At 39.1% G+C, this 26285-nt stretch overlaps 2 protein-coding genes across 2 annotated transcripts; both read left to right on the plus strand.

Annotated features, from left to right (window-relative positions):
* Window positions 1–866: 866 nt before the first annotated feature.
* On the plus strand, window positions 867–3366 carry LOC129738488 (sodium- and chloride-dependent GABA transporter 1-like). Its single transcript, XM_055729709.1, has 2 exons — window positions 867–2035; window positions 2102–3366. The coding sequence occupies exons 1-2, from the start codon at window positions 1811–1813 to the stop codon at window positions 2189–2191; spliced, it is 315 nt and encodes a 104-aa protein (XP_055585684.1). The 5' UTR covers window positions 867–1810; the 3' UTR covers window positions 2192–3366.
* Window positions 3367–7670: 4304 nt separating this feature from the next.
* Window positions 7671–25965, plus strand: LOC129738472 (uncharacterized). Its single transcript, XM_055729687.1, has 4 exons — window positions 7671–8820; window positions 9677–10477; window positions 10546–10742; window positions 25659–25965. The coding sequence occupies exons 1-4, from the start codon at window positions 8052–8054 to the stop codon at window positions 25899–25901; spliced, it is 2010 nt and encodes a 669-aa protein (XP_055585662.1). The 5' UTR covers window positions 7671–8051; the 3' UTR covers window positions 25902–25965.
* The last annotated feature ends 320 nt before the right edge of the window (window positions 25966–26285 follow it).

A 26285-nucleotide genomic window follows, 5' to 3' on the forward strand; every position in this document is an offset into this window, starting at 1 on the left:
GAGGGAGCGTGTCAGACAACTTCAGCTACTTATGATTAATGCTCACTTTACGAGCATCGTCAAACCCGAACGGTACATTCGGGTTACCACCAACAGCATTGCCAGATGAACATTTTTCGACGTTTTTCGGTTGACCTTCGTTTCAACCTCTAGTTGGATTAAGAACCTGACAAAAAACGGTACATGGGCTCAATAGTTCACACGGGCTTTACAAAAACTAATCTTCGGAGCCATCTTTACTCCTTACTCTTTGACGTTTGCGCAACAGACAGCTCGATTTACGAAAAAAATTTCTTCAGGTGACCGGTTGCAAGAATACTGCCTACTACATTCTTCCGGAAAATGTGCCAATAAACAATGATGCTGCGTAGGAGGTGTGGAATTACCTACGTCATCCTTTCGTGAGATGCTGTCCTGGTACCGCTCCTGGAACTTGGTTATAGTGTGAGATTAATCGTATGTTGCTCTTGGTGTCACTCTTGAACAAAGTTTTGACTACCTTTATGAGACCTTAGTAACTGTTAGTTGAATACCAGTTAGTAAACAGTATTTTTTACCGATAGTGGCTCCAGAGAGTTCTGGAACCATTTTTATGACACCGTGCGGTTTTCATCTACGATTATTAATCTGCCTTGGCGGGGTGCACAGCTGGGCAGAAAAAGGGCCATGAAAGTTCAGTCCTTCAATCTCTCTTCCATCACTTCGAGTCGATTCTGGGGAGCTTTCATTTCGTTCAAATGTTCCGTGGAGAACTTCGGACAAAACTGTTCTTCTTTTCTCATAATCTTAGGTGCTTGATAAGGTGTGACTCCATTTTTTTGTTTTTTAAATACCTTCTAGTAAAAATTTCTGAGCTTTATCAGGTTTTTTCATACCTTTATGAAATTTTACGGAGTGCATTATAGTGTTTTAAAGATATCCTTTATGTTCCACTCCATGATTTCGAGGCACTTTATACCTGATTCCGTTACCTTTCTTCATAATTTACTACTAAGGTTAGTGGAATGAGCTTTTTAAAAAAAAATCTTCCCCTGGCTGCACTACAATCGCCACTATTTGATTGTTTCTTCAATAAAAATACGTTCAATGGAGAATCGATTTTTCTTAAAACTTAAGAACTAAACTTTCGTCGGCCATGGTCATCCGAAACGTCTGCTCTATAACTTTCGTCGCTAATACTTTTTATACAAAGCACTTTATGGCCCTAACGATTCTACCCCAAACAACTACAGGTTGACTTACCTCAGAATTGAGAAGTCCTTCGCTAACGACCGCGGATTGAGAGTATCCAGGTAAGAGAGGTTGTTCGTTGTTTGTTTTCTCTGGTGGGGCTACTTGGCTAACTGACGGATTGAAGCCAAAGTTGCAGAGTTTTTTAAGTAGGGACATGACAGGAATCAAAACTGTAAAAGGGGCAAGGTTATTATTAGATACGGAGGGATTTGGACAACTCTTACTTGGTTTGTTGGAGATTGGAGATCTATCCGAAATGATACAGGTTGTTGACCCCGCATTCGAAGACTATCGAAACTAGGAACTTCCCAGGTGGTCCTTGCTTGCCGGATTCTAGTTGTATTTCATCAAAAAGCCTGTTAACAACTCAAAAGGTAAAATTTTCATTATTTCTAGTTTAATGATGTTTTAATTGTTTTTTTTTCAATTTCAGATGTCAAAACTTTTCTGATGATAATGATCGTGCTTGAAAATCTGTTCTCATTTTTTTGTCTTACAATACATTAGTCAATTTAGCAAACAATAGTTTACCGAACAAAATTCGAATGTATAGCCCACCTTCTTTGAACATCATCTAATGTATTACTACTTTTTTCTTTTAAATAAAAATAAAACAACGCAAAACCAACAACAGGGCGTGTTCATCTTCAACCTGGTGCAGTGGACCCCGGTCAAGTACCTCGGTTACTCGTATCCATTCTGGGCCCACGCCTTCGGCTGGTTCACCGCCCTGTCCTCGATGCTGTGCATCCCCGGCTACATGTGGTGGCTCTGGAAGAACACCCCTGGCGATCGCGCTAACGTAAGTGTATCTTTGATCCTCCTTCCAGAGTCCTTTTGGTCAGCTCATTTTGTTTTTCAATTTCAGAAAATCCGACTCATCGTCAGAATCGAAGACAGCGTGGCACAGTTGCGCGAGAGGATGCAGGCCGACCAGGAGAAGGCCATGGAGATGTAAGGAGCTGTGTGAGAGAGATAGAGATCGAAAGATCTTCCAATCGAACATAACCCGAACGAACTCTACTCTGCTGCTTCCCCGTGAAATCTTTTAATACTAGTTGACGACGAGATGTGACAACGCGACCCCGCATGCGATCTAGCTTAAGATGAAAACTGAACGCGCACCACCCTAAACTTCATTCACAATCAGCAATTTGTTGGAAGTTACGATTTTTTCCTTAAGTATTGTTGTGAATGATGTAAGAAAGCCCCCCAAGCTGGCTGCTTTTTTTTTTGTTTTTGTGTAAGGCTTTCGATGGAACGATTCCTCATCATTCTCTGTTGGTTTTACTACCACTTTCATTTTGTATGGATCCCCCTTGAAATGCAATCCAGTTTTCGGTCCATAGCGTAATGTGACGTTTTTAACTCTACTGAACCTGTGTGTTGAGCGTTATCTTCAACTGCTACTAGCATATACATATATTTGTACTATTGTTTTATTGGTTAGGAAGTACCAGGTATAAGTTGTAATTTATTTAGTAATTATTTTACTAACCAATAGATGTTCCGATAGGGTTCACACCGACCTTTAATCAAATTTCGTTCACCTAGAAAGATAAAAAATAGAAAAAATACACCCACCTACCCACAAAATTAACCATATTATTGTAATAAAAAGTTACACAACACAACTAAGGGAAACCAATGCTGCTACTATAAATACACTTTAAAGAGTAAATTTAATTCTATACATAATAGCTAGGATACGTTTGAGAACTTTTGCTTAATGCTGTTTAAACTACTATTAACGAGGAAGAAAATATTTAGAAGAGAAAAATTAAACTAACCAACAAGAACAACAACAATCCCTCGGATAGGTTTCGGATTAGCTGTTAAAATTACTACTAATACTACTAGCAGTAAATTAAATATTCGAGCGAACACAAGGCAAAGCGAACTAACACCATCAATCAATCAATCGAGCAATGGCACCCCCACTAATTACTAACTAACGCAACAACAACAACAAAAAATATAGGAAACAGAAGAAAAAACAACTCAATCTAGCATTTTCTAGCGTTACTGACTCCGCAGAGTCACACGAGCGAAGTAAAGTTCCTATCAGTGTCTAGAGAAAGAGAGAGAGAGATATGTCTAGGAGTCAGTGATGAATAAAAAATGTTATTTGTACCTGTTTTGAGAGTAGCAATCGATCATCCGAAATGGGTCCTTCGAACCGGTTTGTTGGAAAATTCGATTAAATTGTGGAAGCAGGTGGACTTCAGTAGAAAACCTCACCTACTTCCAGTGAGTTACGATCCGGAAACTCAGTGACATCATCGCAGTCATTTAAATAAAAACCGTACGATCACCACAGCTACAAATCGATAAATATCTCCATCAAATAGATGACGAAATATCTAAAGTTCGATGGACACATATTGTTCATATTCGAGACGAATCAGAAGGATCGGCTACACTGTCTGCTTAAGGGATCGGAATGAGAAGTGAGATGAAAGAAATAATTGTAAAACTATTTAGTATAAGATGTACACCAACACACTAATATCAACACCCAATCACAAATTCGACATAATTCAATCACTATTCACGAATACACTATCACTTCAAATTGTAAACACAAACCCAAGCATTGTTAGAGAGGTCTTTAAAAAATTAGAATAAATTTGGAATCAGTTGAGTACGGTCGTGGTCTAATTTGCCAAATAAATGTTTTATTGTAATTTATCAAACCAAATGTTTTAAGTAAATGTAGTGCTGTAAAATTACGCGTGTTCGTTAATTTTTGTACCCGGAAACCCAACCCTGAAGGATTATCCCTGCAAACCATAATACCCAAGAGCTGTCCAAGACCATTCGACCAGGGGTTACTTACCTTCGTGCCGAAGCCCATACAGTCCACCGTCGACCACCAGGTAGGACCAGCTATCGTAAACACATATGAAAACTTCCATGTCTAAACAATTGCAGGAGGCTGGGTTTCTTAACTTGTTAAAGCTTGCTAATTGTGATTGTCCCTTAAAAGCTCTTGAGTCTTGACATCATCATTTAGAATTTTCAAAGCCTCTTTAACGATAATAAATGAACAACTAGAAATAACCAATACTTCTTCCGCTTCGGCAAAACACTATCCAAGCTTTCAAGGTGCATCGTTTCCTCAGACAGAAGGTACAAAGTTATTGAAACAAGTCCTGGATTTGTTTCTGTCGTTTACGACCAATCGAAGCAATCAGTTTAAATTCAAAATATATCTAAGCAGTCATTGACTGAACCGCATGTTTCTTTTGTTATTCTATTTGTAACTGTCCTAGAATAAAGAAGTAATTATTAGTACCATATCAAAAGTATCTTATTTCTAGAAGCATCTGGAAAACATACCAAATGACGACGAGGACACTCCTGGAATTCAAGTACTCATCGAGAGTTGATCCCGAGGAAGAATGACAGCAGATCAGGAACTGCAAGCAGCTCCGTTCCACAAGCAGCACACCAAGAGCAAGTGTTGGAATCGCTGTCCACCAACACCAGTGGTACCACATTCGAAAAATGTTTTTTGCTTGTTACTCGGATTTGTTCGAAAGCGCCGCACGCTGTCTCGACGATGCAGCAAAGGTTATAGGCTCCTGCTCCGAAAACTGAACACGTGTTCCCATAGTCGCTACGTGAACTACACTGCCCCTATTCGCATATGAGTCCCATGTGCATTTTCATCGTTTTTGAGTTATCGATGGAAAACGCTTCTGTGTGCTCCAATTTACCTATAAAACAAGTTTTTGTTCGAAGTTTGTTCCCAAAATTTCGAAAAAATATGACCCCTGATGTGTCCCATGTGAAAAATATTCGCATATGAGTCCCATGACCGAAATTAAGCGCCAGAGCTTACAATTGAAGGAAAGGATAGATAGAAAATGAATTAAATCAATAATTTAATGCTTAAAATATTAATTTACATAAAAATTGAACGTTTAGTATCGAAATGATTTCGAAGAAATTTGGTTCTTAGTCACAAAAAACATCAATAAGTAACTGGTAAACAAAAATATTTTTTTGACAGAAATCAACCGATGAACAACGCTTAATAGATCAATCTTCGGTCAGGATGGTTCCTTCATGGGTAATTTCGACGATCTAATGTGTGATCGGGTGGGTGGTACTTGAAGTGTTGTTTCGGTAATAAAATAACAAACTTTTTTCAATACTTTTTTCTATACGCGCACAACAATATCAATACCACTGTTTTCGTTTATTACCTAGGAAGATGTAAATGGGAGAAATCTCCTTCTTTGTCTTGAATCCAGCAAACTTTTGGTCGTTGTTATCTACGTATCCGTAGCACACATTGAATTAAATGATGAAGATGTATGATAAATTTGCAGAAATTTCACAAGAATGAAAACAAAGTTTTGGAAAAACACTGGAAAACACATCCCACTTGGTGAATAAACCTTGATTGAAATCAGTTTGGAATCAAGATCTTTCGATAACTTTCTTCTGTCATCAAAAAGAATGGTAAACAAATGAAAAAAATATGTTAGAAAAGTCGTTGCCACTTGCCGATAACTTTAGCACCAGAGACTCATGCGCGAATAATCTCTGTTCGAAGGTTAAGAATATTCGCATATGAGTCACATGAGTGTTTTATTGAAATTTCTCCGTAATTATTAGTTTGTATTAGCGCAAAAGTAAACAGAAGTATTCTTTGAAGTGTTTTCTATCCGAAGTATTGATAGGTTTTGCCAACAAATGATTTATACGATTGTTTTTATGAAAACAAGTTTCAAACTTTACAAGCGTTTTTCTCGGTTTGCAGTTTTTACACATGGGACTCATATGCGAATAGGGGCAGTACATCCTTCCTTAACTGCCGAAGGAGATCACTTTTGCTGACACCATCACGACACTGTAAAAGATCTTCGGTAGGCAAACATCCATTTTCAACAAGTGTTACCAGTGCCTACAGTTGGTGAAATTGGAAGCTGACGACATCATTTCCTACGGCGGTCAAGCCAACAGAGCATGCGAAGAGTTCTAGTTTCAAAATTTGAGCATCGCCCAATTCAAATGCTTGATTTTTGCCTGCGGTATCAAAGCACAACGTTACTCGGATATTCAAGCAAGATTGCTTTCCTGCATCGAAGGAGGAACGGACGAGGCTCCGGTGACGATTAAAACTCTGAGCGACGAGTTCCAGCAAATTGTCAATCTCAAGTCGGACACCTCCATGATTGAACATCTATCAAGTTCGAGCAAATCGGTCCACAGCATTTCGGAGGCAAACCGAAACTTACACCATCATCGATTGAAGTATCCAACGCATCCGATGGTCGACTCAATCTCATCGACGAATTGCGATGTCACCCTTAACGGTATAAGCAAGACTGGCCAATGTCCCCAGACCTCAAAGTGTAGGAATTGATTGGATCGGCATGGTCAACCTGTGGTCGGTTCCATTTGACACCCTCTGCAGTCAAATTTCATCGAGCCAGGTTTCGAGGAAATAACATCACAGCTTCAAGCAACTCATCCGGCCGATTTGGCCAACTCGCTGGGCCACTGCAAGAATGTTATTATTAGAACTACATCAAAAGTATCTTATTTCTGGAAGTATCTGGAAGACAAATCAGTTTATTAGCTACTTGTGCAACCCAATGATCATGGTAACTCATCGGGACGACGGTATTTCAATACGCTCGACGACGACTACAACCGTTACTTGTACTTGTGGCTGGAATTAAAAAATTAAGACCTTTAAGGTTTCCAAGAGTTTGTCCGAGAGATGAAGACGTAGTTCGAGCGGCCTCCGAAGGCTATAAGGTCCGGTCAAGGTGATGAGAATCGTAGGCTGTGCTAGCCAAATTCTTCAAAAGCGAGCCTGAGAAATTTTACGATACAGTCCTCAACAGAACGATGTCACAGAATAAAAGTACCGTTCGCAAGATTCGTTACTGATATCCTGAATCATTAAATAAAACTCAAACATAAATAGTAGCTCAATTGCTAGATTTTGAGAACACTGTAAAATGTCAACAATTTAAAAATGAAATGTAAACTGGAAACAAGAAAAATACTTACATTTTCCAAAGACTCGGATTCACGACCAGTAAACTCCGTACTTTTTTCCGGGATTTCATCCTATATGATGTTTTATACCTTTACCGGGTAGGGTACCTTTCGGTTTTTAGAAAAGTAATTTGTTTCTGCGCCCCGCAATTTTATTACTAATTGAAACTGCTGGTGGCACCATAATTGATTTGAGCTGTTTCAGAATTAGGTAATCTTCATTGTAACTCTACTCTTTTACTATTAAACTAGAATTTTGAAGGGGAGAAATGAATCTTCTGGTCACTTTTCACTCAACGCCTACTATTCTTTAATTCATTTTTTTTGTGATTCTGAAGTTCCACTAATTTTTATCAGTGTTGTAAAGTTTACCTACGTATTGACGATCCCATCTAGGTCAGTGGTATGCATCTTCTTGTGCTTAAACTCGACATTGGCAGTATGTATCTGAGCGGTTTTCCGCCTCGATGCACCGTCAAACTATCCAAATGACACACGGCAGCAAACTAAGTGTAAGTCATTTCCGAATTAAGCTTGCAATTCCATGCTGAGCCTTTCCCAAAACCGAAGTAGTTACCGTAATGAATTTACATTACCATACGGGGTAGGGAGGCGTAAAAATAAAACAAATTTCCTCCCATCAAAAAGAAAGATGTGTAGCAGTTTTCACTCTATATGGCTCACAAACATATGTTCAGTCAATGTCACCAGACGAAGATGCATTTCACCCACCCAGCTAAGAACAATCAGTAAAGCCTGGTTGCACTTGGTTGCACCCAAACGGAGGGAAGTTGATGCTCCAGTTTTTTAACGGAAAGCTTCCGAAAGTTGGCTGGCGCCAGTTGCCTTACAAAATGCATCTGCAGCAGATGTTCAGCCATTGCGCCGAGGTCTCAGTTCACACATCGGCTGTGCTTGTGCTAGGTCTGGTGACCATTTGGCTAATTGATCCTGGCCACAGTGAGTGGGTTGAGATTCCGTTCTTACAACCGTCGTCGGCAATAAGTAGTAGCACGACCCCAACTACATCTCCTTCAACGGTTGTGTCCCCTGCTCAGAAGATCACCCGGGGTCCTGCCGTGGTGGTCCGAAGGAATCAACATGTCAAGCACCGACCCTCTTTTATGACCAGTTCCAATTTTATACGCGATGTCCTACCGGAAGTTGTTGCCAGTGAAGTGGATAATGTTAGTGCGGAAGATCAGCAAAGCTACCATCAGCAACAGTACTCGACCGGGGGTGTTTCACTTTTACGAAAACCGCGACCGCGGCCACGTCCTGGAAGTTCCGCTGGAAGTGATCATTCGGTTCCAATTTTCGTCAACGATCGGGTAGATTTTCAGGAGTTTGCGCAAAGCGCCGCGAGTGTTTTCACCAGTACGACGACAACAACGTCGACGACTGAGAGTAGTGTCATACATTCCATCAATCGGGATGATCCCCAGGATTTCCAATCCTTTCGGAAGCGCTTCCACGAGTACAGCCGGATCAATGTGTCCGACAAACTGTCCTGGGTCCCGGATCGCGATGAGCCGCAGTCCCAGCAGAGCCTCTTCGTGACCGGTAAGGATGGATCTAAAAATAAAGCAGTGTTCAGCATTAACCTAGAAGACCTAAACCTTGAACCTGGATGTGAAATCTGAGGCTGGAGCTGAATTTGAATTCCGAATCTCGAATTTGGAAACGAAACCTGAAATCTGAATCTCAAATTTCAATTTGAAATTACAAATTAAGATTTCATATTTAAGATCTATTATGTGTTGTGAGCCTACTTGGTTGAATAATTCTACTGATCAAAGCAATAAAAAGATTCCCTTTAATTCAACCGTGGTTGAAGTAAAGGGATTTTTTTTGTTTCGATTATAGTCGTTTTAACATCTTTATGTCACTTATATCAACGATGAAGTTGGCGGACGAGTCATTGAAAAATTTATCCGGTACAACTGTGATCGATGTTTACTCTTGGGCTCGAATTCACGGACATCGGCTCAGAAAGCAACTGACTTGCCAACTGAGCTATATCACAAGCCCTTCTGAAGTAAAGGGAATCTTTCGATAGCTTTAATACAGATCTTTTTGTCGAATTCCAGATTCTGATTTGTTAGCATCTGATCATAGCAACACAGTGTGCTTTTATCCTAATCGCAGCAACTCAGAAACTTATGCCAAACAATATATAAGTTGAAAAGATTGGAATATTTTAGATTCAGATTTAGATTTTAATTTTAAAATTGCAGATTCAGACTTGAGATTTAAGATTTAAATTCATGATTTACGACCAAATCAATGATAGAATTAAAATTCAAAGTACTGATATGATACAGAAAACCAAACTCCGATTTCAGGTTTAGAATTTCGTAAAAAGTTCCTAATAAAGTAGATTGGTCTTCTTTCAAAAATATTCATTTTTCTTAACAAGGTAATCGACGGCCCCAGGTCTCAACGACCCCTCTGATAATGTTTACCTCCGAAACGGAACCGGAAGATGACGGAGGATATCCTCAACCTTTGCCGAGCAACAAGTACGAGGAAGAGTCAATCGAGTACCTAAATCTACCACCGCCCGATACTTCCGCCGGTGTCCATCACGTACCGTTGGTCGTTTCCAATTATTCGAGTGAACAGGATCAGGATCAGAACCAGCCACACTACTCAACCACCCTGGCTAATCGTCTCGAGTTCCGTCCGGTGTTTTCCTCATCCGATTCCACTCCACTGATCGAAGAATCCTCGGAAAGTGGAAGCAGTGGAGTGGAATCCCTCGAGAGCGCACCTCCAGAATTGGTTCAAGCAGCCGGAGGAGGTTACGATATTCACCAGTTTCACGATTTTGATGACTACGAAGCCCAGGAGGAACAAACCACAGGCGGTGGCGGCTATTATCAAAAATATCTCAACGACAGTTCCTCCTTTACCAATCCTTTCAAGCGGAAACGTCGTCCGACGTCGACAACGAGTCAGGAAAGTCAGGAAAAGCCGAGCCGGGTAACGATCGTGCGGGTCATTCCACCGAGGCGCAGGATTCGACCGATCGAAGGTGCTGCGGAGGATCTAGATCCACAAACCACCACGGCAGCGGCCGGTGCTGCCGGAGGTTTCGTTCAGTTCTTGAAGTTCCTGAAACGGATGCAGGACGGATTTATGCTGAAAACGGCCAAAACCATCGGTGAAAAGATCAAGGTGTTGCAGAAATTGAAAGATCAGATACTGTTGAGTATTGGTAAGAATTTGTAATATTTGAAGGACTTCCAAACTCAAGAGTAATTTTGTTTTTCTCTTAATATTCAGAAAAACGGATGAGGGCACTGTGGGGTAATCGACCGTTACGTGGCAGGAATGGAACCACCAATAGCGGACCCAATCGTCGCCAGCGGCGTAGTTTCATCGAAGCGGGAGGAGAGGGGATGGAGTTCCCGTCGGCCGAGGGGGCCCTGATGACCATTTCGTTTCTGACGTTTGCCGTTTTTCTCATCAAGTTGGTCCTGGTAAGTTTCCATTTTTCTGATATTTGAGATACGCGGGATAGTTGGAAGATAGGTTTTTGAAGTGCGCTTTGGTACTGTACAAATTAAAAAGTTTTCTGTGATAGTTAGCAGTTAGTTAAACACATTAAGGACCGCAAAGAAATGCTAGCCGAGAAACACCAAAGTTTGACAGTCTCAGAATTCACTGGACCAAATTCTATAAATTTAGAAAATTTACCCAAAGTTGTTGTGTTCAATTTTGCGGAACAAATTTTTATGATAAAATTTACAACTTACCCTAACCAAATTCTGTCTTCTAAGTATACCATACTCGCGGCAAGCGAAAGAACTAGAATTCTCGTATTTTGTCCACAATGTTTTAAGATCAAGAATACTCAAATTTCATCAACTATCAATCCGTTAGTCATAGCATGGATTGCAGCTCTTGGAAACGATTTCCTTCAATTCCCTAAACTTCATCTCTGGTGGGCGGCGATTCGCGCGCGTGTGGTCCACAACATACTCATTCACGAAGTCATTTCTAGCTAAAAAGTGTCCACGATTAAATTGCCACACTATTAAATTGCTCAAACTTTTTAACCGTTTGGTAGGATTCAATGAAAATTTGGTGGGATTTAGTCCTGTGATCAAAACTCGCAGAAATGGAGTCGAAAGAACAGCTCGTGCGTGATAAAATATTGCGCATTCATCACGAGAACAAAGATCTCTCGCATCGTTCCTGTAGAGTTGAGCATATGATAAGAGCGAGAAGAGGCTTGGTGAATCCAAATATAAGTCTTTAAACTGAATGAGAGAGACAAACTACGGAGAATCAATATTGCTACGATGACGAGAGTTAGTTGGTTTTCTACTGTTGTAACGTGTGGGTTAAATAAAGTGTCTTGTTATACTGTGAACGGTGGTGTCTTAATTAGTGAAGAAAATCATCGAACCTTTTGAGATCCTACAATTGGCGCATCCGATAGGATTCCAAACATCGAGTTCTAAGGTAAGAATTTTTTATTATTGGTGAAACGATTGTGAAAATAAAATGCAATGGAAAATTAGACGCACGATATTTTTTTTTCCTTACCCTCTTTGCTCATATTCTGCTGTAAAATTTGGTGCCTTTTGTTATATTGTTCCTTTGAATAAAAGATGTGAATGTTGTTTGGAATGGTCAGAGAGATAGCAGTTGATACGGAAATTTCGGTACTTTAAAAATCGAAACGACAAGATGGCAGTCACTGAAGCATTTTTTCCCCATTTATGTACTTTGTTCAAGTTAGAGAGTGGCCGAGACATAGGAGAATAAATTTGAGAGTCCGACAAACGTCGCAGCGAATGAAGTGGCCAAGACTCGGAAATAGATGAGAGTCCGACAATGGTGTCGCAGCAAATTGAGAAAGAGCCCGGTATGATTGCCGTAGCAGGATGTATGGATTTTGATTGTGTGCGAGAGTCCGGTTAATTGCCGTAGCTAGGGAATGAGAGTTAAAATTTGTTTGATTTTGTTTTGCGCATTGGGAGTCCCTGAGAGAGAAAGGGAAGACAAATAGAAAAATTTAATCGATTGGGACCGGTAAATTACCGTAGCTGAGGCAAGAGAGATAAATTTGTTTGATTTTGTTTTGCGCGTTATGAGTCCCTGAGAGAGAAAAGAAAGGGAAGGCAAATAAGAAAGTTGATTGAGGCCGGTGCATCGCCGTAGCTGTGTAATGAAAGAAACAAATTTGCATGATTTTGTTTGCGCGTTATGAGTCCCTGGGAGAGAAAAGAAAGGGAAGTCTGATAAGAAAGTTGGATTGATTGAGGCCGGTGCATCGCCGTAGCTGTGTAATGAAAGAAAAAAAAATTGTTTGATTTTGTTTTGCGCGTTGTAAGTCCCAGAGAGAAAAGGGGAAGGCAAATAGTTGAATTGGATGAGGCCAGATTATCTGAAGCAAGCTAAATGGAAAAGGGGGATACAATTAAATTGAAATTAGTTTTCTTTTCATACCAACGGGACCGGTAAATTACCGTAGCAGAAAGGATAAAGACAATGATTTGTTGATAATGCCATTATTTGTGCATAAGTCAAAAACTGCTAGTCCGCTTATGCGAATCACGGAGTAAGTTCCCAAACAGGAGTAAGGGGGAAGTCACAAATATGACGAGGCCAGTTGTTCTGAAGCAATTTTACCCGAGAAAAAAAAACATCTTGAGTTCCTTGGTAATAGAAAACGGGCAGATGCCGCAGCACCAAAGGAAAATCAGTTTGTTTGTTTTGGCGTGGGAATCCAATGATATGAAAGTGGTTGTATAACTTAAGTATGCGTTTTTGCAATGGAAGCAAGAGAGAATGTACATACATTATGGGAGCTACTCTGAAGCAAACCATTTGGTTTGGAATACTAGTAAACCGAGGCCGGTACAAGACCATCGCGAGAGTGAGAACCCCGAGTCCAAGTCAGTATCGAAGCATTGATAATTTTGGTGACCATTCTAAATCATGTCAACAAATTGATGGAAATAAGGAAAAATTAAATCATTAAATTCTTTGTATCTCACACGTGTTATAAAATATAAGAAAAAAATAAATAAATTTAATATTCTACTTAGTACAAAATTACACACATGAATGCTGGTTCAATCAATTTAATTGTGTTTTGATTATTTCGACAAAACAAACGTAAAAAAAAACTGAAACAATTTATTATGATTTTTTAACTGATCAGACCTAGAGTAGCAAATTATGAGCTCGCATTGTACGGTATGAATCTAGCCTTCATTAGGAAACTATTTTCTCTTTCACGTAGAATCATGGAGGACAAAGACTGGCCGTTGAACCCATTTAATGAAAACGTCGAACAATCACAGCTGCGTAGGGAATGGGAAGAATGGCATCGTTCTTTTGAGCTTATTTTGGAAATGAAAGGAATTGAATCACAGCATCAAAAACTTATACTATTACTTACTCGTGGGGGCCGCGGATTGCAACGCATATTTTACAACTTAGGACCAGTTCCGGAGGAAACATATCCAGAACCAGTCTCTATCCCGATGATGCCCAAGGAAATACCAGAATATGATAATGCTGTAATAAGATTGAGCAAATTTTTCGTAGGCAAACGGAATATCCGTGTTGAACTGGAATTTTTCCGCAATCTAAGGCAAAATGAAAACGAGACTTTCAATCAGTACCTAATGAAACTTCGCGCCCAGGCAGCTCGGTGTGAGTTTCAGGAACGTGAAGAACTCGAAATTCTTCAGCAGATAACTATGGGGTCATATGACGAACGTGTTAGAGACAAAGGCCTTGAAGGAACCATGAATCTAGATGAAATTACTAACTATGCCATTAACAGAGAAATGCTGATGCATCAGAAAAACAAGTCCAAGGATTTCGATCAAGGCTCATCTGGTGTCATGGCTGTAACTAATCAAGAGTTTTCCAGAACGTCGAATGGTGGCTCCGAAAGGCGTTTTGTGGAACGAAATGATCGAAATGTTTTTGATCGTCGGCCTGGACAATTTGTAGATCGTAACGGAAGACAGTTCTCAAATCGTAGAGGCGGTCGTTATATGCATCGTGGAGGAGGTTATAACCGATACAATGGGCGTTTTCCGAATTATCAAAATATTCAAAATCGTAATTGGAATAACAACCCAGTTGCTCGACAGATAGCGGGTGAATGCTACAATTGTGGACATTTTGGCCATAAGAGTACCGACACAAGATGCCCGGCAATGACGGCTGTTTGCAATAGGTGTGGCCAGATTGGGCATTTCGGCAAGAAATGTCCGAATAACGCACATTCTAACGTTCAATCAATTCGTCACAATCAGAACACTTCGGCAAGAATTAGAAACGAAACTAACATGATTCAACAGAATGAGCAATGGAACGAGAACTTGCCACGACGCCCACAACCAGAAGACATTCAGCAGGTAAATTATAACTCAAATTAATGAATGGGACTTGTAGTTTGTAGGATCGTTTTGAGAATCCATATTGATTTTGTGAAATTTGTCATGTAATTTTCTTTTGTTTGATAAATATAAAACGAAATAAATAAAATAAAATCAAATAAAATAAAACATTTTTATTTACTAGGTCTCATTAAGTTTTCCTAACAAAGGAATTATCACATGTTTGGTTGGTGACTATCCCGTTGAGTTTCTTATTGACTCCGGCGCAGCAATTAATACAGTTACTGAAGAGGTCTGGACGGAGTTACAGAATCACAAAAAGTTCATTCACAAGCGAAACGTTTTATGCGATCGTAAATTTAATTCGTATGCGAGCCAGGACCCCTTACATGTTTTGGCTATGTTCGAAGCTCGTATTTTCATAAACGAATTAAAACCTACTTCATATGCGGAATTCTTTGTAATTCAGGGAGCAAATAAGTCATTATTAGGACGAAGTACAGCAGAGGAGCTCAATGTGTTGAAAATAGGCTTAGACGTTCAACAAATTGATGAATTGAAAAATTCAAAGTTTGAACCATTTCCGAAGTTTCCAAATGTTCTTATTAAGCTCTCAGTTGACTTATCAATACCGCCTAAGAAAATAGCGTATCTCCGAGTGCCTGAAGCTATGAAAGTAAAAGTTGACGACAGAATCTCTGAAATGCTACTGCAGGATATAATTGAACCCGTCACAGGTCCTCCGGAATGGATTTCTCCCATGGTTATCGTTCCCAAAGGCAAGGAGGATATTCGCCTTTGTGTGAATATGAAGTTCCCTAATGAAGCAATACAAAGAGAACATTACCCGATTCCAGTTATCGAGACATTTCTCAATACACTTCGAGGAGCGACGTACTTTTCGAAGCTTGACATAACTTCCGCATACTATCACATCGAGCTCCATCCGGAATCACGCAATATAACGACATTCATGTCAAGTAGAGGACTTATGCGCTTCAAGCGCCTAATGTTCGGAATAAACGCCGCACCGGAGATATTCCAACGCGTCATGACAGAAATGTTATCCGGCTTAGAAGGTGTTGTCGTATACATAGATGATATTGTTGTAGCAGGAAAAACCCAAGAAGAACATAACTCCCGATTAAAAGAGCTTCTATCCGTGTTGAAAGCAAATAATGCAAAACTAAATTATGAGAAATGTGTGTTTGGGGTAAAAGAGTTAGAAATATTGGGATTCAAGGTGAGTTCCTTGGGGATTAGTCCTACTGCAGAAAAGATTTCCGCCATTCAAAATTTTCGGTTGCCAAAGACCAAGGAAGAAGTTCAAAGCTTCCTTGGACTGGTAAACTTTGTTGGCCACTTTATTCCCGATCTATCAACTCGTACGGAACCACTTCGAAAGTTTATACGAGGAGAAGCTTGTACTTTTGGTAAAGAACAAGAAAACGCTTTCAACAACCTCCGATTCGAATTGGCGAACAACGTGAGAAAGCTTGGTTTCTTTGACCCGAAAGACGTAACAGAACTGTATGTAGATGCGTCACCTGTTGGATTAGGAGCTGTGCTCATCCAACGGGATGAAAAAATGTGTCCACGAATAATAAGTTTCGCCTCTAAATGCCTAACGAACGCAGAAAAACTGTACCCCCAGACACAACGTGAAGCTTTGGCCGTGGTCTGGTCCGTGGAAAAATTTTATTTATATTTATTCGGCCTGCAATTCACGATATTCACGGACCACAAAACACTTGAGTACATATTTGAGGGAAAGTACCGAGATGGCCGAAGAGCTTGTTCGCGTGCTCAAGGTTGGGCTCTTCGCCTACAACCCTACAATTTCAAGATCAAGCACATCAGTGGAATTAATAATATTTCCGATGTTCTTTCCCGATTGTGCACGGAAGAGAGTCCAGCTTTTGATGAAAACACCCAGCATTTTCTTTGCGCAATTGGCGAACAACCACTGGCTATTACGCTGGAGAGCATTCAAAAAGAAACAAAAGATGATGAAACACTTACCGCTGTTATTCAGGCTCTCAAATCAGGCAGTTGGGATAAAGATCTATTCAGGTATCAAGCTTTTAATCATGAACTAGGTGTTATTGATGGTATTGTGGTACGCCAAGACCGCATCGTATTGCCACGAAAACTCAGACGTAAAGCGCTGGAAATAGCTCATCGTGGACATCCAGGTATCGTAGCTATGCGTAGAAATCTTCGACAATATGTTTGGTGGCCTTGCATGGACCGAGACGTCACCAGTGCAGTCGAAGAGTGTATTGGATGTGCAGCGGTTAGTAATGAGCACCCACCCGAAACGATGATGAGAAAGGATATGCCAGAAAGAGCATGGCAAGAAATAGCCATTGACTTCTTTACAGCTAAAGAGTGCGCAACGTTTTTGGTTGTTGTTGACTATTATAGCCGATTTTTACAAGTTGTTGAAGTGAAAAGTATCACAGCATCCAAAACAATTGAGGCCTTAACAAAGATTTTCAACGATCATACCTTTCCTGAGAAAATTCGATCCGATAATGGCCCTCCTTTCTCGAGCGAAGAATTCGGACGATTTTGCACCAACAGAAATATCAGGCTAGTCAGAACCATTCCCTATTGGCCCCAGATGAATGGTCTTGTTGAACGCCAAAATCGTGGAATACTGAAAGCCCTACGCATCGCAAAAGTATTAAAGACTGATTGGAGGAAAGCTCTGGAAGAGTATGTTTTTATGTATAATACAACACCCCATGCTGTAACCGAAAAACCTCCAATGGAACTTCTTACCGGTCGTCCAGTAAAAGTCTTACTGCCATCGCTACGAACTGATCCTATGTGGTACAGAGATGAGAATACCAGAGAAACCGATACTATAAAAAAGTTTCAAGGCAAGCAATACGCTGATAAACGCAGGCACGCTCAAACCTCAACAATCTCAGTAGGAGATCTCGTGATGGTGAAAAACTTCGAATCCGGAAAGTTGGAACCGACTTATAAGCTTGAAAAATTCAAAGTTTTATCAAGAGATGGCAACGATGCTGTAATTGAGAACAACGATGGAACAAAATACCGCCGAGCGGTATCCCACTTGAAAAAATGGCCTTCACCTTCCACCTCAAACTCTTCTGGAGGTTATTCAGAAATGGACATTGACAGCCCGAGTATTTCGACTTTCCCATACCTATATTCACAATCTCTAATTCAAACTTTAAAGATTCTTCTACAGGTCATTCAACAGCAGAAATGGATATCGAGGCTCCCGGTACTTCATCAACAGACACCGAAGATCCAAGAAGACCGCAAGCGCAACCCACAGATGATGCACCAGGAAGCTCGTATACGGAATTGGATGCCAAGCGATACAATTTACGGAGAAGGAGAAGGATGTAGAGTTGAGCATATGATAAGAGCGAGAAGAGGCTTGGTGAATCCAAATATAAGTCTTTAAACTGAATGAGAGAGACAAACTACGGAGAATCAATATTGCTACGATGACGAGAGTTAGTTGGTTTTCTACTGTTGTAACGTGTGGGTTAAATAAAGTGTCTTGTTATACTGTGAACGGTGGTGTCTTAATTAGTGAAGAAAATCATCGAACCTTTTGAGATCCTACAGTTCCGTCGCTAAAACGTTGGGAATCGCGAATTCCACGGTGTCACGAGTGATTAAGCGGTTCAAGGAACGATTAACCACTGACCGAAAGCCCAGAAGTGAAGGAAAAAGTATTCCGTACAACACCAAAAATCACAACCACGTAGTTAGGGCTTTCAACCGAAACCCGAACGCCTCCGTTCGGGATGTGGCTAAGAAACTGCACCTAAGCCGAAGTTTTGTCCAGAAAGGCCATAACTAAGGCTGGGCTTCGAATGTTCAAGGTACAAAAGGCCCTACATCGCGACGAGAAGCAGAACAAGTCCGTCAAAATTCGTGCCAGGAAGTTGTACCTCAACATGCTGAAGAAAATTGAATGCTGCATCATGGACGACGAAACATATGAGAAGACCGACTTCAAACAGATCCCCGGCAACCTGTTTTTCGCGGAAAAGAATAAGTTCAGCGTTCCAGAGCATGTCCGCACTCATAAGATGTCCAAATTTGCGAATAAATTCCTGGTTTGGCAAGCCATCTGCACGTGCGGGAAGCGTAGTGCATCTTTCGTGACCCAGGACACGATGAACGGACAGGTGTACATGAAAGAGTGCCTCCAGAAGCAACTGCTTCCTCTCCTGAGGGTCCACAACGTCCCAACAATCTTTTGGCCGGATTTGGCCTCATGCCACTACTCCAAGGACGTGCTTTAGTAGTATGCGGACAATAAGGTAAATTTCGTGCCGAAAATGTCCACTCCGGAGCTCAGCCCCATCGAGAAGTACTGGGCGATTATGAAGCAGCACCTTCTTAAACGACCTGAGGGAATGAAGATAGTCGAGGAACTGAAGGAAGTATGGGTTCACATGCAAAAAACGGTTGATTCACATGCTGTGCAGGATCGTATGGCCTGTAAATAAAATACGAGTAAAATTGTTAAATTGGAGTTTGATAGTTATTTTTTAATCCCTGAAAATTTGGTGGCAATCGGATGAACACTCGAATTTTGCGAATCAATTTTGTGTGTGGCGATTTCATAGTGGACACCCTTTATACCTATCCTCGTTTTGATTGAAGACCTAAACTCTAATCTTGAGACTCGAGATCTGATCTCTCCTCATGATGACTCAGGGTCTAACACACCAACTTTTCCTCCTGGCGACCGAACTTCAACCTTCCGTTCCCTGTTGTACTCGTAGATGATAACGAATCAAAAGAGAGCTCTCGAGTTTTCCTTTTAAATATCGAAAGACTCTCTTTAGCAGACCAAACTTCCAACGGTGAAACAGAACCTGATCCTAGGAAACCTGTTGGTGATTACATAAAAACATACTGGAAGACCAAGGCATAGATTGTCAGTTTTCGGACCAACGAATTTCTTAAATGATCCGAGAAAAATCTACGGCGAAGAAGGTATCCACTTCAAGGCCACACTTGCTGGGGTTCGATGACTTGATCCAACAGATGAAAACGTTTACAGCGAGTCTTGAGGCTCCAGTCAGAAGTCTGCAAGTGAAGCTAATTCAGTCAGACAGGAGCCAATCGAGATACATCCACGCGTGTTGATGGCATGTTGATCTTCAAGCTCGATTCAGGATCAAACGAGCGAATGATCAACAAGGAGAACGTATTTTTTAGCGATGGGAAACTCGATACAATGGACGTGGCAATCGATTGCGCTCGCAAAGCCGCATCGGTGTAGCTGGAAGATGTGGAGATTAGTTAGTCAAGTTAGTCAATTCATCGAAAACGGTTGGTCATCAAACATTTCCGAAATTGGTAAGCCAGCAGTGAAGCCAGGACTCTACCATTAACGGATTCTGAAACAACTTCATCGAGGTCATCCGGGAGTGGAACGGATGAAAGCCCTAGCCCGAAGTCACGATTACTGACCGAAAATCAGCGACGACATCTCAACGTTTGAGAGGAAATGTGAAATGTGTGCTATTGATGCCAAATCCTCACTGGAGACACCTAAACCGTATTGACCAGCAACACATTCTCCTTGGGAACGCATCCCTGTCGACTTTACCGATCCATTCAAAGGTCTCAACTTCCTGGTTGTGGTGGATGCTCATTCAAGATGGCCCTAGATCTGCATCGGCAGTCATCGAGTTCCTGGAAGAATTGTTCGCTCGTTTTGGGATTCCCAGGGTGGCCACAGAACCGGGAAAACCGGGAAAAAACCGGGAATTGAAAATCGAACCGGGAAAACCGGGAAAAAACCGGGAATTTAAACCCAAAACCGGGAAAATTGACCAAAGGGAACCGAAATTCAATTTTGGTTCCAAGATCAAGGATTCAATCTACAATTCTAAATTCAGAATAATAATTTGAATTTCAAAGACAGAATTGAACAGTTCAAAAAATGTGTAAAAGGAATATCATAAGTTTTTAAATTTATTAACTACTGTGATTTCTCTTCAATTTCCCCTCTAAATAAAAAAAAAAACAAAAAATTTCACCGAAACCCTGAGTTTAAACCTGCCTCGAAGAAAGAGATGAAAAATCCAAAAATTCTCTTAAATTTTTTTTCAGGTATCGCACATCATGATTCATTAAAAAAAACTATCAATCATGTAGAAACAAACGAATCAAAGATCTTTTTTTTTTAATTGGGAAATTTTCAAAAGATGCTAATATTCTAATTTTTCAGTGATTTAATTCGAGAGTTAAAAAAAAATCACGGGGTCCAAACCATTTTTTAAGTTGTTCGTTCAAAATTAACATTTTTCGATAACTGGTCATAATTAATCAAGAAAATTTCGAATTACACTTTTTAAAGCTTGGACATGTTAGGATTCCTTTGAAAATTTGCAAAAATATCGACAAAAATTTATGTAAAATACTCATATGAAATTTAAGTAACACTGTTCAGAATTTTCACGAGCTTTTTTATGAGGGTGTGTTTATGTTGGTGATAAACACTAGCAAATTCTTTAAAAATGTTAAAATGATTCAACATTGATAAAATTGATTATTTTTACTTTTTTCTTTCCGATGGTACAAGGCAACAAAATTTCCGTTTTTCCGTTTGAAGAAGGTTTAAGACATGGGTGGCCAACATTTTCAACAGGCGGGCCAAATTTCAGAAATGAGATTGGCTGGCGGGCCAAAAAAAAACAAATTGTATTAAAAAATAGAAACAGATTTTTGGAAATGCTATAAAAACATTTGCCTAGGTCACATCGAATTAAGATTAAGTTTGCAGGTTGCCCGGTTTTATCCGGGTTTGCCCGGATATTTAATACAAATTTTGAGAAAAGTCCGATCCGGCTTGGTTGCCCGGATTTTATTGAAAAATTCTCAGATGTATTCCCCTTTTTGCCAAACCGAACGAAAAACAAATTGGTTTGTTAAAAAAATTTATGTATGCATCCAAAAATAGAATATTCTTTTAGTAATTTCTAAAAATATAATCATGAAAGGTTTTGTGGAAGCTTAACATACGATTTAAAATCTGCTGATAACATTAAGTTTTTTTTTGCTATTAATTTGCATTGATATTGCCTGAAGTTTAAAGGTCGACAATCATGAAATCAAATGCCCAAATTTTTCCAGGTTATTAGTTAAAATTTATCCGGATTTGTCCGGCCCGGATACGTGCTGAAAAAAATCTGGGAACCTTAGTATAGATTCATCTTTATAAATCTTTTTTGTTACTTGCATATTTTTTCAAATTTTACTCCATTTGAAAAACAGTATAAATGTTACGCAATATGAAATTAGTTTTGCCTCCCAACTGATGTACGTCAATCTTTTCAAGGCATTTAAAATCTCATCGGTTTACAACGGACTTAAAGTCAATTTTATGGTTCCAAATATAAAAAAAGACCACCCATTTTTCAAAATTTTCAAGTTCACCGTTTTCCTTAGAAAAATTCGAAAGACAAATTAAAAAAAAAGCAGAATGCAAAATATAGCGTTCACAAGCTTTAGACATTTAAAGAATAATTTTTTCAACGAACTCTAGTTATATCACAATATTGATTTTTCAAAGTATGGACCTTAACCTCAACTCAATCCAACTCTTTCCAAATTTTTCAATATCTTGATATGACAAGAGTATTTAGAAGGCCTTCTATAAACAGGATAAAAACGAATTCAAATCTTTTTTAATTATTGCACCTTTTTCAAGTCAAAATTTTGCTAAAAAAATCGTTCTTCTGAATGATTTGTCAGAACAAGACCGGATAACTTCCCAACTGTTGATTCTGTCTAGTTTTTCATTATTGATGTTCATAAATACAGAGCAAGATGCCAATAAATATATATTTAGATTTGGTTTAATTTTCATAAATATACCTTTTTCTGTTAAAGCTTAGCAAACAATAACAAATTGGAAAAAAAATTACAAAGCAAATTTTCGATATTTTACATAATTTGCAAAAGTTGTTAAGTTTGGATGGATGTACGAAGTTGTTGAAATGGAATTCATGTTACGAATGATTGAAGTTGTTGTAAAAGTATAATTTGAATTATGATATTGATACCTATGCGTTTGTGTTTTTTTTACGATTTTTAAACGATTTTGATACGATCTTACTACCTTTCAGAGGTTATCCAAACTTCTCATTAATGAAACTAGAGTCCGCTTGAATGCTCTTCATACAAATGATATGTGGTCACCAAAAACCAATCGGGAAACATTGAAAAATTTATGATGAAATTAACAGAAAAAGTGTCAAATACCGTACAATTTTGATAATTTAAAAATTGTAATCGTATTTTTTTTAAACAGTGACGGTAGCCTTTTTTGTAAAATTATATGAGACCCGCAGAGCCGAAGAGGTATAAGTGCAAAAATGATCGATAAATAATACCAAACGATCCTCCAAGTTGATTTTTTTAATTTTTTAAAATAATTCGCATACTTTTACGTGCGGAAGAAAAATGTTTTAAAATGTTTGAAAAATGTTCAAACCTAACAAATTTAAAGTGTTTTTTCTCGAATTTAGTTTTTATACACGTTTACCCCTATGGCTTATATAATTTCAAAGAGATTTTCAAATCTGTATTTTGAATTTATTAACAGTAGATTCAAATATATTTTTCCAAATTATATACGCAGACCAAGTTTCAAAATTGAAATTCCTTAATTTGAAACAAAAAAAAATACAATGGGTGAATCTCAAATGAATAAATGTTTTAATTTTCCTTCATCTCAAACTTTGATATGCTGTTAAATAATTTCTAAAAATATTAAATCAAGACGATGCAACTCGTTGTCCATATTTTTTAAACTTTCAATGTCAGAATTCAAAATAGAAATCATGATTTCCATGTTCTGCATGTTTTAATTATAGGCCTTTTCAAAATAAAAAATCTTTACTGAATATAAAATAAAATCTTTTTCAAACTTGGCTGAAAACAGAAGACAAGTTTTTCGGAAAACGGGAGGGTTAACTGAGGTGATTATGAACAAAGATTTTTGTTTTTGGTCTTATCTGTTCATAATTACCGAGATGAATTTGGGGTAATAATGAACGCTGTTAAAATTCTTTTTACTTAACAATTTTTAATGTTGGCAATATTTCTAGATAAATCTAAACACTGCGCATAGATAGGATTAATGGTTTTTTAAAATTTACCCTTAAGGAACAAGATACCATGTCCTACAATCTCATATTTACAGATTTTCAAGATTTTCAATTTTTAGTAAAAATGTTATTGGTACTTTATTGGTACTTAAATTTGGTATTTTATTGGTACTTGAAGATGCATTTATTACTGAATGTAAAACCTCTGGAAACAACATTTTAACTGAATTTACTGTGACTTAACCCATAACGATTTTGTGTAGGATGTTTTTTATCATTTAAAAAAAAATGTGATGAAACCTTGAAATAGAATCGAGTTTGTCGAAGTGTTCAATGATTTGAGTGTTATGAAACAACCAAATCAATAAAATATGTTGAAAATTTTGCTATATTCCGACGAAAATAGATAATGAAAGTCTGGAAAACCTTGAATTTTTGACCGGTAAAACCGGGAAAAACCGGGAATTTCAAAATGAAAATGTTGCGGCCACCCTGGATTCCATCTACGATTGTTTCCGACAATTGCACCCAATTCATTTCGAAACAATTCGAAAATTTCTGTGGGAGGAACGGTATTCAACTAATGCGGATTTCGCCTAATCATCCACAATCAAACGGTCAAGCTGAAAGGTTCGTGGATTCCCTCAAGAGGTCTTTGCCTCACCTAAACGTTCCAGCCAGTATGCCGATCAACTCCAAGCCGTGTCTTGAATGATTCCACTTCAGCTGAAGTCATGATTGGCAGAAAAATCAGAACTATTATGAATCTTCTGGATCATGACCAACCGAGACATCCGAAGGCAGATTAGAAACCACAACCCCACAAATTATCAACTGGTGCAGCGGTGTATGCCAAAATATTCGTAACAATTCGTCTTGGAAGTGAGTTCCTGAAAAGATTGTAGAAGTGATTGGCAAAGTAAACTTCAACATTCTATTGGAAGAATATCATGGCAGGCGGAAGCCGATACGTATCGTGTGAACGTTCACACGTCAACCAGGTCAAGCTTCGATATCCTGATGATACAAGTACTTCGGCGAGGCAGCTCAACCATCTTGTCCATCATATGTTCCAGAACCTGAATGGAAGACCGAAACGATTCTTTTGTTTCTCTCGAAGATGAATCAACACCTAAACGTCCCCAAAGGAATATCAGGCTGCCTTAAAGATTGAATTCTTACCTGGTGTCCTGGAAATAAGAAGGGAGATAGGTTACCACGGATCATTAGTAGGCATTGCTTTTCTCTACTATGGAAACAGATCAACAAGTGAAAATTTGTCATTCCACGTCATGCCCACGAGTGTTTAACACACTATCCATCGTTCTGTTCAAATAAGTATTAAACTAGTAATTAACAAGTTAACAATACTTGAACTTAATAAAGAAATTCTTTACATTTAGAATCATTACCATCGATTGAGTCACTGGATTCGGGATAAGCCAGACTTCTAAGGATTTCTTTTGTAACCATACTCTATTTCTTAGACGGTGTAACCAACTGAATACACAGAGTTAGCCGACTTATGTAAATGTCGCTTGGTTCTGTTTTCAAGATCCAATTTCAACCTGTGAAGACTTCGACTTTGATCCTTGAGCTCTTTATTGTGCAGATCTGTCCGGAACTCTAAAGCTCGTAAGCAGCGCTGGAAAGCCTTCGGATCACGAACTATCACTACTGACTGACTGACTGGCTGCATGCTTGGGGGGAATGGCCCGGTGTCTTATAGTATTCTGTTTTTTTCCTTCCTGTTCCGCAACCCAGCAATGAGTCAAAAACCTTTTAAAACGGTCTCTTGGGATTCCAAATTATCTTTTGAACAATCCTCAGCAAAAACCTTTAAATAATTCTATTAAAGAGAATGAAAATAACTTAAACATCTCCCTACCTTCCACAGCAAGTGATCAACACCATCAAGGCGAAGCACTACACGTACAACATGTTGACGGGTTTGACCGGTGCCGTGAATCCGGCCACGTTAAAGATTGTGAAGCGAATCGGCCGAGCCGCGGGACCACAGGACTCGTACAATCAGCGCCAGGAGCACTTCACGATGGACGAAGACGATTTGCTTTACTGGAACAACCACAACATGAACATTTTCAGCGCGATCAACGATTTCAAATTTTCCGGTAGGTAGGGTAGTTTGATGAGTCATCCCGTAGAACCATTTTAAAAGTGTTTCTAGAAGTAATAAAAATATAACAACACTAAGAAAGGACCTTACTTCATTTGAAGGATGACAAGATAGCTCAACACATCAAAAGGCATTCGGAAACAGTTTTAGCTCAGTCTAAACTTGGGAGATTTTTTTCTTCATACGAGCCTGATTCGCAGCCTTTGTTTGGCTGTTTATTTTCTCTTCTCCTGTTCGTATTGTTTTCGTTTCGATAGTATAATATTATCATCTGTTGTTTTTAATGTTTGTTTTTGTTTAGATTTGTCAATTAATTTAGTGTTGATTTGTATCGTTTGTTGGGATCTCTGTAAATTATTTTTATATATCTTTTTATCTTTTCTACAG

This window comes from Uranotaenia lowii, chromosome 1, assembly GCF_029784155.1.
Source record: "Uranotaenia lowii strain MFRU-FL chromosome 1, ASM2978415v1, whole genome shotgun sequence".
NCBI lineage: Eukaryota > Metazoa > Arthropoda > Insecta > Diptera > Culicidae > Uranotaenia > Uranotaenia lowii.